General features: G+C 44.9%; 1 protein-coding gene across 1 annotated transcript in view; it reads right to left on the bottom strand.

Moving 5' to 3' along the window:
- Positions 1 to 16129, bottom strand: part of LOC124622039 (cytochrome P450 6k1-like) — a 103976-nt gene that overhangs the window by 26567 nt on the left and 61280 nt on the right. The window contains exons 3-4 of the mRNA XM_047147598.1: positions 10909 to 11228; positions 8971 to 9175 (exon numbers count right to left, since the gene is read on the bottom strand). Of these exons, the coding sequence (XP_047003554.1) occupies positions 8971 to 9175; positions 10909 to 11228 (525 nt within the window). The remainder of the gene's footprint in view (positions 1 to 8970; positions 9176 to 10908; positions 11229 to 16129) is intronic.

The raw sequence follows: 16129 nt of genomic DNA on the forward strand, positions 1-16129 counted from the left end.
CGCTGCATCCGAACAGTGTCAAAGGTAGCACGAATACACTGCTCCAGTGTCCCAACGTATGGAATGGGCTCTGCACACACGATACTTTTGAGATGGCCCTATTACCATAAATCGCACATGTTGAGATCCGATGAACGAGCAGGCTATGCAACTGGACCTCCTCGTCCGATCCATCGACCTGGGGAGACACTATTGGGATGCATCCGTACGTTAGCAGCGAAGTGAGCTGGAACTCAAACCATCATGTAGCATCCATATAACCCTTCGAATCATCAATGGCACTTCCTCCAGCAGGCGAAGAAGGAAGGAAGACTGGTCCCAAAATACGGCCATCAATTATACCGGCCCACATATTACGGCTCCACCAATACTGACGATTCGCTGTCACCATACCATGGGGGTTCTGCATACTATCCCACAGATGACTGTTACGAAAGTTGAAGATACCACTCCGCGTAAAGATGGCCTCATCTGTGATACGAAGTATGACACAAATTCTGGAATCGTGGTTGCCTGGTGAAGAAACCAGTGGCAATACTGCTCCCGAGGTCTAAAGTCTGTTCCTAGTAAACCCTGGACACGCTCTCAGTGATAAGGGTAGTAACAGTTGTCATGGAGAATGTTCCACACGGTCGTCTGGCTTACCCTGTACTGGCGGGTCAACTGCCTGGTACTGACACGGCGGTCGCCTTCCACAGTGTCAATCACATTTTGCTTCGAGTCTGATGTCCCAACATTTCGGGCACGTCTTACACGATTTCTTGCTTCGTGAAACGACCCTGTATTAGACAAACGGCGTAACACTGTTGCAAACATTGAATATTGTGGTGGTTGTCGGCGGGGATAGATCTCCTGATACAACGTCCCTCCCCGCCGCCCATTGCCATTTGCCTTTTCGTAAGTAAACACTATGTCCCCAAGCTCACGCTTTGAATAAGGAACCATTGTGTACAACGCTATACCACATTCACTACAAGGGGAGCCAGCAAGAGAAGTGAATCGGAGGCAACATTTCCAATTACTATGGCAGCAGAGTGCACTAGGGCATGACGTATGAGGAACAGTACCACTCCTGGGAGGAAACCATGCGTACTGTAACTGTAGCTGCAAGGTACCAAACTTCTGTTCACTGTCCCATTGTTTTATGCTAGTAAGAAGATAAATACCATGCGCAGCAGAATGTATTATTGTGCACAATATTTGTTTGGCATTACTGACCAGTAGGGTTACTCGACAGCTGAGTAGTGTGAAAGAGGTAGGTCATGGGCATCAACAGAAATTTATCTCGCGGAGAGGGGTCAAGATTCTAAAACTACCAGTTTTGACAGGAGTGTAAATGAACTGGTCACATTCAAGACGTGTCATATCACAAGAACTGAAACCGAGCGAGGTGGCGCAGTGGTTAGCACACTGGACTCGCATTCGGGAGGACGACGGTTCAATTCCGTCTCCGGCCATCCTGATTTAGGTTTTCCGTGATTTCCCTAAATCACTTCAGGCAAATGTCGGGATGGTTCCTTCGAAAGGGCACGGCCGATTTCCTTCCCCATCCTCCCCTCACCCGAGCTTGCGCTCCGTCTCTAATGACCTCGTTGTCGACGGGACGTTAAACACTAATCTCCTCCTCCTCCTCCTCCAAGATCTGAATTTCATAGGTGACACAAAAGAGTTACCGGTATCATATCACTGACAATTGATGGGTACCCATACAATATTTGTTATAGGTGGATTACCTTGATACTTAAAAGGTAAGTCTTTTTTGTGTTACTAAAATAATCATGGACATGGCACATTTTTGAAGTTGATCTGAAGTTATAGGTGGATTAAAAAAAATGGTTCAAATGGCTCTGAGCACTATGGGACTCAAGTGCTGTGGTCATAAGTCCCCTAGAACTTAGAACTACTTAAACCTAACTAACCTAAGGACATCACACACATCCATGCCCGAGGCAGGATTCGAACCTGCGACCGTCGCGGTCGTGCGGTTCCAGACTGTAGCGCCTTTAACCGCTCGGCCACTTCGGCCGGCATAGGTGGATTATCTTGATACTTAAAAGGTAAGTATTTTTTGTGTTACTAAAATAATCATGGACATGGCACATTTTTGAAGTTGATCTGAAGTTATATCTTAATGGGATTTAATGTGAGATGTATCGAACACAATGATCAGTAAGTTAGGAAATAAAACAGTAAAATATTTAGGAAAGATATTTCTGTTCATATTGCAATAACATTAGATTGATACTGAATATGAAAAGTGTGAAGTATGAAAAAGTCAGAAATGAGAAAATACTGTTGGTCATAGACAAAAAAGTCACTTAACAAGGTGCCTTTGACGAACCTTCGTCGAAAGTGATTGCCTTGTTACGATTGAAACAGACACATCTGCTGCAAGCCACAGTTTCGTTCTTCGTGTAAAACTAACTGCAGTCTCAGCAAGCTACCACAAGGATTGTTTGTGCACAGACGAAAAGTCAAGTGCTGCAGTGTCGAAGAGAGTTGAGGTGACTTTCTGAGAACTGGTGACGGGCGCCGGCCAAGTACACTACTACCATCTTTACGTAGCGCGGTATTGAAAAGAGGAAGGTTTCATTCCAGGATTTCCTGGTGGCCTGTCTCTGTGTTGGACTGATCCTTGTCTGTACCCTGACAAGGACAGGTAGGAGGAATCGACAGGAAATGGACTGGGAGGGGGGGGGGGGGGGGGCGGCTCTTTTTCAGCAATCTCCAGCAAACGCCTGAATTTTTTTGAGTTTAGGTCAGCGCAAAGTCGCAGCTGTGCCGGATGAATTAGTACAATTTTCCATGAACATTGTGACAGCCAAACACAAGTTATACAGCAGTTGCTAAAGCATTGTATGTAAATTGAAGCCCGCATCTCGTGGTCGTGCGGTAGCGTTCTCGCTTCCCACGCCCGGGTTCCCGGGTTCGATTCCCGGCAGGGTCAGGGATTTTCTCTGCCTCGTGATGGCTGGGTGTTGTGTGCTGTCCTTAGGTTAGTTAGGTTTAAGTAGTTCTAAGTTCTAGGGGACTGAAGACCATAGATGTTAAGTCCCATAGTGCTCAGAGCCATTTTTTGTAAATTGAAGGGGGATCACTGCTGTCAGCTGCAGCGGGGCATTAAGCGGAATAGATGGCGCTCGCTGGGAGTGTGGATCGGCCGTGACGTGTGCCGGGATAGTAGGTGACAGTAGGCGATAACGCTGTCCCCTGCATGGCGCAGTCGTTACCCCACCTGTCTAGTAAGCAGGAGATCCCGGGTTCGAATCCCAGTCCGGTACACATTTTCGCTCGTCGCCGCTGATCCCTCTTAATGTCCTGCTGCAGCTGACAGCAGTGATCCCACCCCCGCCCCCCCCCCCCCCTTCCTCAATTTACTTGCAATATTTCGAAGCTGCGGACACCACACACTCAATAACTGTTGAAATGGTAGTATTGTCTCACTGCTATCAGCTAGATTGTGCTACAGTTACCTAAACGAGAGGTTTAGAGGAATCTCTACTACAGTTATTAGTCCAACAGCTATCTGAATATGGAATTCTCTAATGAGTAAAAAGTCTGTACTCGAGAAACAACTTACGGGCGCCTACGGGTGCATCCCCGACCAATTTTCCGAACTCCGAGCTGTTAGCTCACAGTGTGTGCTCGGAATGTGATCGCGAAAAATAATTTTGTGGGTAACCACAACGTCATTAATTTATCAGTGACGAGAAGGAGGCAGTAATGAAGGAACGCGTAGGCAAACCTTTAAAGTTGAGAAAGTCCATACGTGCAAAATACAGCTGGAGGAGCACAATGCTTAGTGGAGTGGAAACAGAGAAGAATAAACAAAATCCCACTGCCTTTATGAAATGTGTTGATAAGGTTTGAGGACTACTCTCAAACAAAACTTTGTTGTGCTATAGAGAAAATGGTTCAAATGGCTCTGAGGACTATGGGACTTAACTTCTAAGGTCATCAGTCCCCTAAAACTTAGAACTACTTAAACCTAACTAACGTAAGAACATCACACACATCCATGCCCGAGGCAGGATTCGAACCTGCGACCGTAGCGGTCTCGCGGTTGCTGACTGTTGCGCCTAGAACCGCTCGGCCAGCCCGGCCGGCTGCTATAGAGAGCATATGCATATAGACGTGTAGCAAATAACACGGCTGCACATATAATGTGCAGGTGGTCACTCGATTGGAGGGAATGAGAATAATTTATTAATTTTTTAAAAAGTTTGTTTGGTCAAGGTTAATCTCTGCTAGAAGACAGTTTCCACAACTCTGTAGTGGTGCCGGTTGTGTGGCTAGGCTGACGTTGTTGTCAGTGTTGCGGGTTGCGGACGAACGGACGCTTCGTTGCCTACAACCCTCAACAAATCGGAGCGTAGGAAACTGCCCACGTGAGGTCTCGTGAGCTGGCAGCAGTGTGCCGAGCTGAGGCAAGCTCTCTCTCACTTCTGCTGGCTCCCAACCCGACATGTTCTTTACCTAATCTTCTGAAATGTTAAAATTACTTGTTAGTTAACATTTCATGCGTTGGAGCTGGTTTCCTACAATCAGTGTGCTCAGTGTCACGTCTGAACTGCTCGTCACTGCCAGACAACCACAAAAAATGATCAGTTCACTCTGAGTTCCTTGTCCAGCTTCCTTTCTTGATTTCCAGTATAATGTGAAGTGATGGTGCAGTGCAGTGGTTAAGATACAGTCCTCCTATGCAGAAGCTTATGAATTCGAATCTCACAAGATGATACATATTTTTGTGTTTAAATCTTTATCAATATGATTTATTCTTATTTTTGTTCAGTTAATTGGTTCAAATGTAATTCTCTTTTAGTTTGAATTCTTTATTGTGTCATTTTCATTATCATATTGACTTTTTTCTTTGATGTTATATTTTTCTTTCTATCATTCTTTTTTCGTTTGGGAACTACTTGTGCTGCCTATAATCCGCAGCCGAGTACCAACAAGGACTGCTGATCCATTAGTATCGCGTCAGCTCATATAGTCAGCGTCGCAATGAGAGCGAGATATTCCAGCTCGCTTTTAGTGATGAAAGTGCAGTTTTCCTGTCTTGAGTGGGCTCGTAGAGGTCAGCTTTAATCGCCGTGAACAAAGATATCGTGAATAATGATTTTGCCGCAGGTTGCTGACCGCCGTTTCCTCGCATTCATTGCACACCACGAGGTTGTGGTTCGGTGCTTACCCCACATTTCAAGTAAATGTGTACAACAGGGTCGTTCCTATTTCACGTCTAATATGCTATTTATTGTTAGGACCAGGAGTCATCGTAAAATAAATGAGTGTGAGTCCGTAGCTGTATGGTTTAAAGGCCAAGGAAATTGTGTCGAAATAAAAGTGACTGATGATCTTACCTTTCATTATAGAAACTGAAATAAAGTACCCCTCCTTCTGTAGAACGCGTCGTCTACCGCGGTACGACACTGGTCACTTAAAATCGGCTGTGGACTGAGCAGAGAAACTACTTCCACCACAGCTCCGTGTTACATGTAACAACACATCAGCACTTGTGAAGTGACCCGCTGTGTTTGTGTGTCGCCTTCAGAGTAACTGATATGCAAATTGCCAATAGATAAGTAATTTTAATCGGACTATAACTACAGCGCTTAAATCCGGACAAATTTTAATTTGAATTTACCACCATATCGTAGTTCTGCCGAAGGTCACGACTGGCATTCTTGAAAACCATAGGCATCTAGTAAACAGTCAGAACCTCAAAATGGCCGAGATGTTACGGACAAGTGCGGAGTACAAGAGAAAGCAGCGATTATCGAAAGTCTTCGCGCTGGGCTTTGGCCCACTGAAATATTTCCATTCTTCGGGTATCCGAGACCAGGTGTTTACGGTATTGTGGTAAAGTATAATGCTTCGGAGAAGTCTGGGGAAGGTTCTGCTAACCCGGCGAAGTAACATCATTCAAGGAAATGTGTGTCACGAATGGCGGCAGTCATAGAAAAGGCTCAGGCGCTAATTTTGAAGGACCCGGGCCAATCGCTGAGGAAATTGGCGTCAGTGCCGAATGTCAGCGAGCGGATAATGTGTCGAATGGCACAGGAGGACCTCATACGAGCCATTTGCTATAAAACTGGCTCTCGGATAACGTAGACACGTTCGGTCAAAGAACTTCTGGCCCCCAAATTGGCCGGATTTGAACCCCCTCTACTTCCATGTTTGGAGCGTAGTCGAAAGAGTTACCAACTAGACGAGGCACCCCAATGTCGCATTTCTACTCAACTTTGTCGAAGCAGAATTAGCGAATATGGGCAGCGCTGTTTTAAAGAGTGCTTGGAATCGCTGCAGGACAAGACTGGAGGCTGTCAATGCGGCTGGAGGGGGTTGCATCGAGTAATGTTACTCTTGAAAGGTACCACTATTTATATATAAAAAGATTCGCATTTTCATTTGTATTTTGTTTTAATAAATTTGGTGCAAAAAAGTTTCATTCATCCTGATTTAAGCGTCGCACCCTGCATGTCCTACTCGACACTCTGGCCGTAATGACCCCTCCAGAGGTAAGGCACCTTTCCTGGGTCGGCCTTGTGTATCCCTGAACAGATAATTAATCTGAAAACATGTTTACGCCAATTGTTTGCTTACTACTGGAAAACCACAAACTTTAGATATCTGCTCCCTGGCCTGATCTCCTTCCATCCTGCACAATATATTAATTTCGTGTGACTTGATGGCCAGGTGTAAGTCTTTCGATTTGGCGCCTTTTCGGAAACTTGAATGTCTCTAATCCACCCAATTTATCCACCCAGGTTAAGGGGACCTAGAGTGTAATGTGTAAACTAAACAACGCGACTCCTCACATCGTGGAGAGGTGAAGGCCTGATTAAAGGAGGACTGAAAATTTCCCTGCTCCAACTGAGATTCGGTCCTGCGACCTATCGGCTTCCACGCGTACGCTTCACCTTGGACCACTTTTTTGCGACATTATGAAATTTATTATCTCTAAAAAATTTTGTCATCCCATATTTAATAAAAATAATTTCACGGAAAAATTTTACCTATCCGAGTCTTCTAATGCAAGCTGTTCTCTACCTTGCACTGCAATTCCGAAGTTGACAGAGACATTAATAAACAGATGTACATAAAAATTAATTGTTTTTGACAAATCATATTACCGCAGTATTTACGTCAACTTTTTGAAACCCACTGAGCAGAAAAGTTTGATTTAACCAATCTTGGAAGTCCGAACATTTACAATAAATGTGACAGGTATTTGGTATACTATTTGCCACAAAGCTGAAACAGTGATAAATGTAGATATTAAATGAATTACCTGAACCAACTGCAAACAGGCAAATCCATTAAAGTAGAGTTATTACGAAGCAAAACAAAAATGTGTGTACAGACAAAAATTTTCTATAAAATTTTCAATGAGCACATGTACGAGAGCTGTCCAGAAGGTAACAGACAATTTGGGCTATCACGACGGTAGACGGGTTTACAACCGCCATTTTGGTGCCATAACGTTCCCACTCTCAGTACCCACCCAGCGGTGTTAGCGTGTGGTCTGTCTCTCTCATACTTTGCTTTTTATGACGTGTTAAAATATGTGCTACTACTGTAAATCCTGCAACTTGTGAGGTGCGTTCTGTGGTTAGGTCTTTGTCGGCAAAAAACTGCGAACCATTTTAAATTTATCGCGATCTTGGTAATGAATATAGGAAAAGGAATAATGAGTGAAAGCCGAGTGAGATAATGGTGCATTGATTTTAAAAATGACCGTACCAATGTTCACGATGAGGATCCCAGTGGTAGGCCTAAATAAACGACAAAATTCGTGAAAACTATTGTTTCACGATTAAGGAGCTGTCACTGCATTTCCTCAAATTTCACTGAGTTTGGTGCCTGAAATTGTGGCAGAGTAGTTTGGTTATCACAAATTTTGTGTTAGATGGCTTCCCAAAATCCTAACGGAAGACCACAAAAAACAGAGAGTGACTGCAGCACTGATCTCCCTCGAACATTACGAGAAAAATGGTAGCAAAGTTATCGATCGGATGGTAACTGGGGACCAGACTTCGGTGAAATATGTCAACACTGAAACAAAAAGGCAGTCGATGGGATGGGGACACACAAATTCCCCAGGAAACCAAGGAAGTGTTTGTAAACGCTGTCAGCGAGGAAGATCGTGGCTACTACGTTCTGGGACTGTAAAGGAGTGACTCTCGTTGATTTTCTTAAATGTGCTACAACAATTAACACAGAGCGATACAGCCTAATACTGATAAAGTTAAGGCAGGCGATATAAAACAAACGCCACGGAAAGCTAGCGTAAAAGCTTTTTTTTTTCATGACAACGCGCGTCTACGTACAGCTAATCGTGTCCGAGAGCTTGTAAGGGGTTTTGGATGAGAGGTGTTTGATCGTCCACCATACAGCCAGGATTTGGCGCCCAGCGACTACCAACGCTCGCCAGCAATGGATACATGGCTCGCTACACAGCGCTTTGATACTGACACCGAACTGCGTGCCGATATAAACCAGTAGTTGCAGTCGCCGTCGGCAGATTTCTATAAAGATGATATTGAAAAACTTGTGCGGCGGTTTGATAAGTGCTTCAATTTGAGTGGATATTATGCAGAAGCTTAAGACTGTGCCTTTAAAATGTTTATAATAACATTTGGTTCTTCCGTAATGTTAATTTTTTATTTAAAAAAGTTTGTTACTTTATGGATACCTCTCGTATAATTATGTGTAAACAGAACTAAAAACGTAGCCATTTGGATATGGAAACCTGAAATACTTGTAAACTAGACCCGACTGTCAGAATAAGGGAATGTACTTTATTAATAGATCACCAACCAGATTCTGAGGCGTAAATTAAAATGTGATCTAACTTGACTTTGCCGAATAATACACCGGTGCTGGCGACTTACAAGCACGTGCTGTGTTAGCTGTTGTTACTGACAATGTCTGCAATATTGTGAACTGTACGGTGCGGACGTAGCTTACCTGCCCCTGATGACTTGCCACAGTGAGTTTCTGAGGAACTTGCTGGTCTCCGACTGGAAGAAGCTGAAGCCCAGAATGTCACTGAGCCACGGCGTGTAGAAGATGCCGTTTATCTCTGTGCCACGGGCCCTCGTAAACTCGAAGATCTTGCGGCCGAAGGCGCGGAAGGGGGACTTGGGGTCGCCCATAGCATTTGAGTTCACGCCTGTTCACAAACAATGGTTATATATGACATTGCACATTATACAAAGTTGAAGCGTTTTGCTACGCACACTGAAATTTTAAGCTGTATCTATACAACAATATATAGATGTTTCTATGTACAAGGTGATTCTTATTACCGTTTAAAACCCCCAAAGCGACGTGGATGATTCTAAGACAAGCAATTAAACATAAGACACATGAGGCAGAAAATGTCGGGAAATAGCTCAAAAGTGGATAAGATATGTTGAACATGTGGTGAAACTCTGTCTCGAAATCTGGCAGAAAAAGCAACGAGATTCTGCTCACATGTAGAGAGCACCAGCGGCAATCAACTCCACCATTGTGCAATAGCAATGATAATGTTGCTGATGGCAGTGCAACTAACGTAGTGTTACTAAACCGTCTAGTAAAGGCATCAGATAATCAAAACCAACGATCTAGTGTTTGCAACCAAATCGCTGAAGCATAGGCTTGATCCGATTGGCACTGTGTTGCTGACTTTATCGTGCAACAGGATGATTCCACCAACAACATTCCGACAGCCTGAGAACAAACAACAACAGTGGAAACTCTCACATCTCTCCTGCCAAAGAAATCCAGACTTGTCCACACAAGTTCTGGTAACGTCATTATGATGTCCTCTTCCGACTGCAGGTGCCCTCTTCTCGTCGAGTTCCTGCAGCGTGGGATCTCAATCAATGCACAGCACTATGAAGACACAGTGCAGAAACTGAGACTTGCCATAATGTGAATACCGCCAGGCATGATGTCGGAAGGAATCATCCTTTTTCACGATAACCCCCGTCCCCAAGTACGAACGCACAAGTGCAGCCCATCCCTCGAAATCACTCAGGGGTGCACTGTAAATCTGATGTAAACTGCCAAGATAAGAGAAGCTCTTTCTACGGGCAGTGTTGTCCTTCGACAGAGTGTGTGGCGGCGAGGGGCATTGTGGGCAAGCGCCGTTTTCAGAAGACACCGTGGCTCCCGGTTGGCGGCGTTCCGGGGCTATTGGTATCTACATGGTATTGCCAACTGGACGAAGGATACGCTTCACCGATTTGGTTGGGAAATACTCCAACATCCTCTTCACAGCCCGGATCCTTCACTGTGTGATTTTCAGATGTTTGGCGATTTAAAGAAAGACATGCTTGAACGTCGGTTTCATTTGGATGAGGAAGTTAACAAGTGGTTATAGTTGTGGATATGTCAGCGGCAGACTGCGTTCCACAAAAAAGGAACTGATCGTCTCCTCTCCTAATGGGATAAAAATCTTAATGGTTGTTGGGTGATTGATCTCGGAAGGGGGACCAAACAGCGAGGTCCCATCGGATTAGGGAGGGACGAGAGAGGAAGTCGGCCGTGCCCTTTCAAAAGGAACCGTCCCGGCATTTGCCTGAAGCGGTTTAGGGAAATCACGGAAAACCAAAATCAGGATGGCCGGTCGCGGGTTTGAACCGTCGTCTTCCCAAATGCGAGTCCAGTGCGCTAACCACTGCGCCATCTCACTCGGTAATATCTTAATGTGTATGGTGATTACTTTTGAATGGAACCATTCCATGGTACCGGTGTGGCGGGAGTTCGGTTTTCATCTGACTATCGGCTATATTTTTTCCTTTGTTTTTGATTGATTTGGATGCATCAGCAAAGCCCCAAATTGGCGCTGCACTGAGAGACACGAACTGCTTCTTTCTGGTAGTGTGAGAGTAGAGGCCGGAGCAGAAAGGTACTCACCGAAGGCGCAGTTGCTGATGACGTCGGTGGTGAAGCGGGCCATGATCTCGCGGACGTCGACGGCGCCTTGCAGGAGTCCGAGCAGCTGGTCGGCGCAGCGATCGACAATGGGTGCCATGCGGCGCAGGTGGCCTGAGGTGAAGGCGGGGCTCAGCTTGGAGCGCAGAACGCGCCAGCGCGGGCTCCTCATCAGGAAGAGGTTGGCGTGTCCCAGCGGGTCGCGGAACTGGCCCGTGCGCGCGTGCCGGTCAGGGAAAGACGCGAACTCGGACACCAGCACGCGCTGAACCAGCTCGGGGTCGCGCACCATCAGCGCTGGCCTTCGAATAAAGTACAGCGTGACAATTATTGAACTATATGAAAACAAAACCTAAATTAGTTACAAACTTTATTCAGCATGTAAACATCACTACAGATATTCGGTGATAAGTTATGACATGTTCTACAGGGTGTTACAAAAAGGTACGGCCAAACTTTCAGGAAACATTCCACACACACAAATAAAGAAAAGATGTTATGTGGACATGTGTCCGGAAACGCTTAATTTCCATGTTAGAGCTCATTTTAGTTTCGTCAGTATGTACTGTACTTCCTCGATTCACCGCCAGTTGGGCCAATTGAGGGAAGGTAATGTTGACTTCGGTGCTTGTGTTGACATGCGACTCATTGCTCTACAGTACTAGCATCAAGCACATCAGTACGGAGCATCAACAGGTTAGTGTTCATCACGAAAGTGGTTTTGCAGTCAGTGCAATGTTTACAAATGCGGAGTTGGCAGATGCACATTTGATGTATGGATTAGCACGGGGCAATAGCCGTGGCGCGGTACGTTTGTTTCGAGACAGATTTCCAGAAGGAAGGTATCCCGACAGGAAGACGTTCGAAGCAATTGATCGGCGTCTTAGGGAGCACGGAACATTCCAGCCTAAGACTCGCGACTGGGGAAGACCTAGAGCGACGAGGACACCTGCAATGGACGAGGCAATTCTCTGTGCAGCTGACGATAACTCTAATGTCAGCGTCAGAGAAGTTGCTGCTGTACAAGGTAACGTTGACCACGTCACTGTATGGAGAGTGCTACGGGAGAACCAGTTGTTTCCGTACCATGTAGAGCGTGTGCAGGCACTATCAGCAGCTCATTGGCCTCCACGGGTACACTTCTGCGAATGGTTCCTCCAACAATGTGTCAATCCTCATTTCAGTGCAAATGTTCTCTTTACGGATGAGGCTTCATTCCAACGTGATCAAATTGTAAATTTTTCGCAATCAACATGTGTGGGCTAACGAGAATCCGCACGCAATTGTGCAATCACGAATCACGTCATCAACACAGATTTTCCGTGAACGTTTGGGCAGGCATTGTTGGTGATGTCTTGATTGGGCCCCATGTTCTTCCACCTACGCTCAATGGAGCACGTTATCATAATTTCATTCGAGATACTCTACCTGTGCTGCTAGAACATGTGCCTTTGCAAGTACGACACAACATGTGGTTCATGCACGATGGAGCTCCTGCACATTTCAGTCGAAGTGTTCGTACGCTTCTGAACAACAGATTCGGTGACCGATGGATTGGTAGAGGCGGACCAATTCCATGGCCTCCACGCTCTCCTGACCTCAACCCTCTTGACTTTCATTTATGGGGGCATTTGAAAGCTCTTGTCTACGCAACCCCGGTACCAAATGTAGAGACTCTTCGTGCTCGTATTGTGGACGGCTGTGATACAATACGCCATTCTCCAGGGCAGCATCAGCGCATCAGGGATTCCATGCGACGGAGGGTGGATGCATGTATCCTCGCTAACGGAGGACATTTTGAACATTTCCTGTAACAAAGTGTTTGAAGTCACGCTGGTACGTTCTGTTGTTGTGTGTTTCCATTCCATGATTAATGTGATTTGAAGAGAAGTAAGAAAATGAGCTTTAACATGGAAAGTAAGCGTTTCCGGACACATATCCACATAACATATTTTCTTTCTTTGTGTGTGAGGAATGTTTCCTGAAAGTTTGGCCATACCTTTTGTAACACCCTGTATATGCCTCCCATCATTAGCGATGATGTGCATAAGACGAATAGCGAAATTCTGCATGAGCCGCCGAAGCGTCGGAACATGGATGCTGTCAATGATCTCCTGAACGGCTGGTTTCAGCTCAGCAATGGTTTTGGGGTTATCGCTGTACATCTTGTCTTTAATATCGCCACATAAAAAGGCGTCGCATGTGTTCAGATACGGGGAATATGGCGGCCAATCGAGGCCTATACCAGTGGCTTCTAGGTACCCTGGAGCCAGAATGTGGTCCCCAAAGTCTTCCTCCAAACATCAGACACTCTCCTACTTCGATGGGGTCGAGCTCCGGCTTACATGAACCATATCTTGTCGAAATCAGGATCAGTTTGGACAATGGGGATGAATTCATTTTCCAAAACCTACACGTATCATTCGGTAGCCATCGTGCCATCGAGGAACATCACATCGATTGTTCCGTGACTGAACATTGCGCAGCACACACAGTCACCTGTTGAGGGTGAAAAGCCTTCTCCATCGCGAAACGCGGATTCTCAGTCCCCCAGATGCGCCATTTTTGCTTATTGACGAATCCATCCAAATGAAAGTGTGCTTCGTCGCTAAATGGTTCAAATGGCTCTGAGCACTATGGGACTTAACTGCTGAGGTCATCAGTCCCCTAGAACTGAGAACTTCTTAAACCTAACTAACCTAAGGACATCACACACATCCATGCCCAGACTGTAGCGCCTAGAACCGCTCGGCCACTACGGACGGCTCGCCGCTAAACCAAACCATATTCACATCAAAGTCCTTTTCGTCAATTTTGCGTCGGTGAAACACACTCGCTGTTCCATGGCCCTGGGGCTTAAGGGGTCATAGGTTTGAATTTTGTATGGGAAGAGATGTAGTTCTTCAACAAAAATTTGTCACAGTGTCTCCCAGTTGATCCCTACCTGTTGTGCAGCTTGTCTGATCGATTTTACGGGGCTGGTTTCAAACACAGTGACTGTGTTATTCATGTTTTCAGGCGTTTTCGCCGTTATTGGACGACTGATATTGCCAACCCTGTCATCACGAACATTATCCGTTCTCTCAAACTTGCGAATCAAATTCGTCATTGTTAGCACACCTTGACCGGTCGTCTTCAACTTGAAGTCGGTCGCAAACTTCCCTTGAACCGCAGCTGGGCTATTATTGCTCGCGTAGTAGGCCTCCTTCACTAGTGCTATACGCTCAGGTACTCTCTATCGGGCAACAAAGCGCTTGTGCATACTGATTCCCATCATGCCCCGCGGCCAACCGTGCAGTTTGAACATCCTAAAGCAAACTGTTCAAAACTTCTGACAATTCTATTTCATATATTTAAATAACTGTCACACTGTAAGTCACGTCAGCTCGGACGATAAACCACTCCCCTGCAGTCCCTTACAAAGATTGGCACACTCTGCTCTAGGTATCCGAAAGCTTTGCGATTGTTACAATTGGTTCGTTCGAGATACGGTTGCAAACACTGCAAGCACGCGAATGCGTTCGACGCAGTCATTCTAGCAATACCCGTGGTTTGCGTCTGGGCGAAAGATGTTCAGGTGGCAGATAATCGACGGCTGCAACTGGTTTCGACTGACCAAAGGAAATTCTTCTGACTCAAAAGCGTTTAATAAACATGCACCAAAGAGATCAGTGCGTGCATGCGCGTAGCTTTTTGTGATTAGTCTCGTCGTCTTGTTGTTGAAAAAAATAAGTATTAGGTTCCTGCCACCCCATGAAATGAACTACACATCTCACTTTTTTGAAAATTTAAAACATCCTAGCGGCTCCTTTAAGACTGGATATGGCGTAAGTAGAAACTTGGACGCTGTACTGTAACACGTATTTTGGTGAAACTGAGCTGCATACCAGATTCATAACCATTGGACACATTGCCGCCAGTGCCTACCAACTACACCAGTGATAATTTTTCTTAAAATTAGATAATTTCCAGCACTTTTAATATTTGGCTATTTATTGCATTGTAATTTATTAACATTGGCATTAATTATTTGCAATTTATAATCAATCAGCAATAAAATTTTGTGTTACTAAAATCAATGAGACAAGTTTATTAAATTTGTCATCGTTTGTATATAATAAAAATATGTAAAAGGAAACAGGATGTTGATGAGGAAAGTGGCAAGTGTCAGAAAGAATTCAGAACTCCCTCAGTTAACATTATGTACATAACTGCTTCTCCAAGAAGTGCCGATCACAAGTGGGAAGCACAAACGTTTGACTCAATTTCATTCATCGTAATCGATATTTCTGGAAAGCCTGCATCTGTACTTAATTATTTATCTAATGAAGCATTGCACCACTTACGTATTTTTTTCATTCCAGAATTTCTTACTGTCACCAACAAATACTTACATTAGTATTTTGTGCGTTGTACTGCCCCCCTTGCATTGTAATAGTCCTTTTGAAGTTATTAGGTACTGTGCTGAAAACCACTACTTGCAAACAATTGTTCACACTGTTTGTTTGTGAAATTTCACACTGTGTGTGTGGTTTTCTGCATTATGGAGGCGGCACAGTATCTTATAACGCCATAGTACATTGCAAGATAGGCATAACACACATACAGACATTACACAAAATACTTATGTAAATATTCGCACTTGACTATAAAAATAAATTGGCGAAACGTATAGTGCTAGGCATACGTACCAGAAGCAGTGTTTCATTGCTTAAATCAAAAACATTTGAGCAAAGGTGTCAACCAGCGTACAGGTGGCCAAAAAACGGAACACGGGACTAACGCGCTCGAGTAAACGCAAAGGTTTCTGATGGTCGAAACTATCGCAAAGGAGTGCATCCGCAGTAGATACAGTTTAAAAACAGTTGCACTCTTTTATGATACCTTTCCTCTAACGAATCTAATGTAACTGCCACATGGACTGTTCGGCATAAACACACTGGTTTACCACGTGTGTCTGTTGTGTTTTCCGTGTCTGTATTACTAGTGCACAGTACCTCCACACTAAAATTAGTACTTCAAAAATGAAAGGCAGGAAACTGAATCGTCAGTCTCAGCAGACTGTACACAATGTTTTAATGTTTATGGAAGGTGAGTCATCTCAGGGAAGGAACATTACGGTGCACAAAGTTCAGCTGAGAGCGCATATGGCCACAGGCGTTTCGCGTTGCGCTGTCTAGAAAATTAAAAGAGAAGGTAGGCT

This window comes from Schistocerca americana, chromosome 7, assembly GCF_021461395.2.
Source record: "Schistocerca americana isolate TAMUIC-IGC-003095 chromosome 7, iqSchAmer2.1, whole genome shotgun sequence".
NCBI lineage: Eukaryota > Metazoa > Arthropoda > Insecta > Orthoptera > Acrididae > Schistocerca > Schistocerca americana.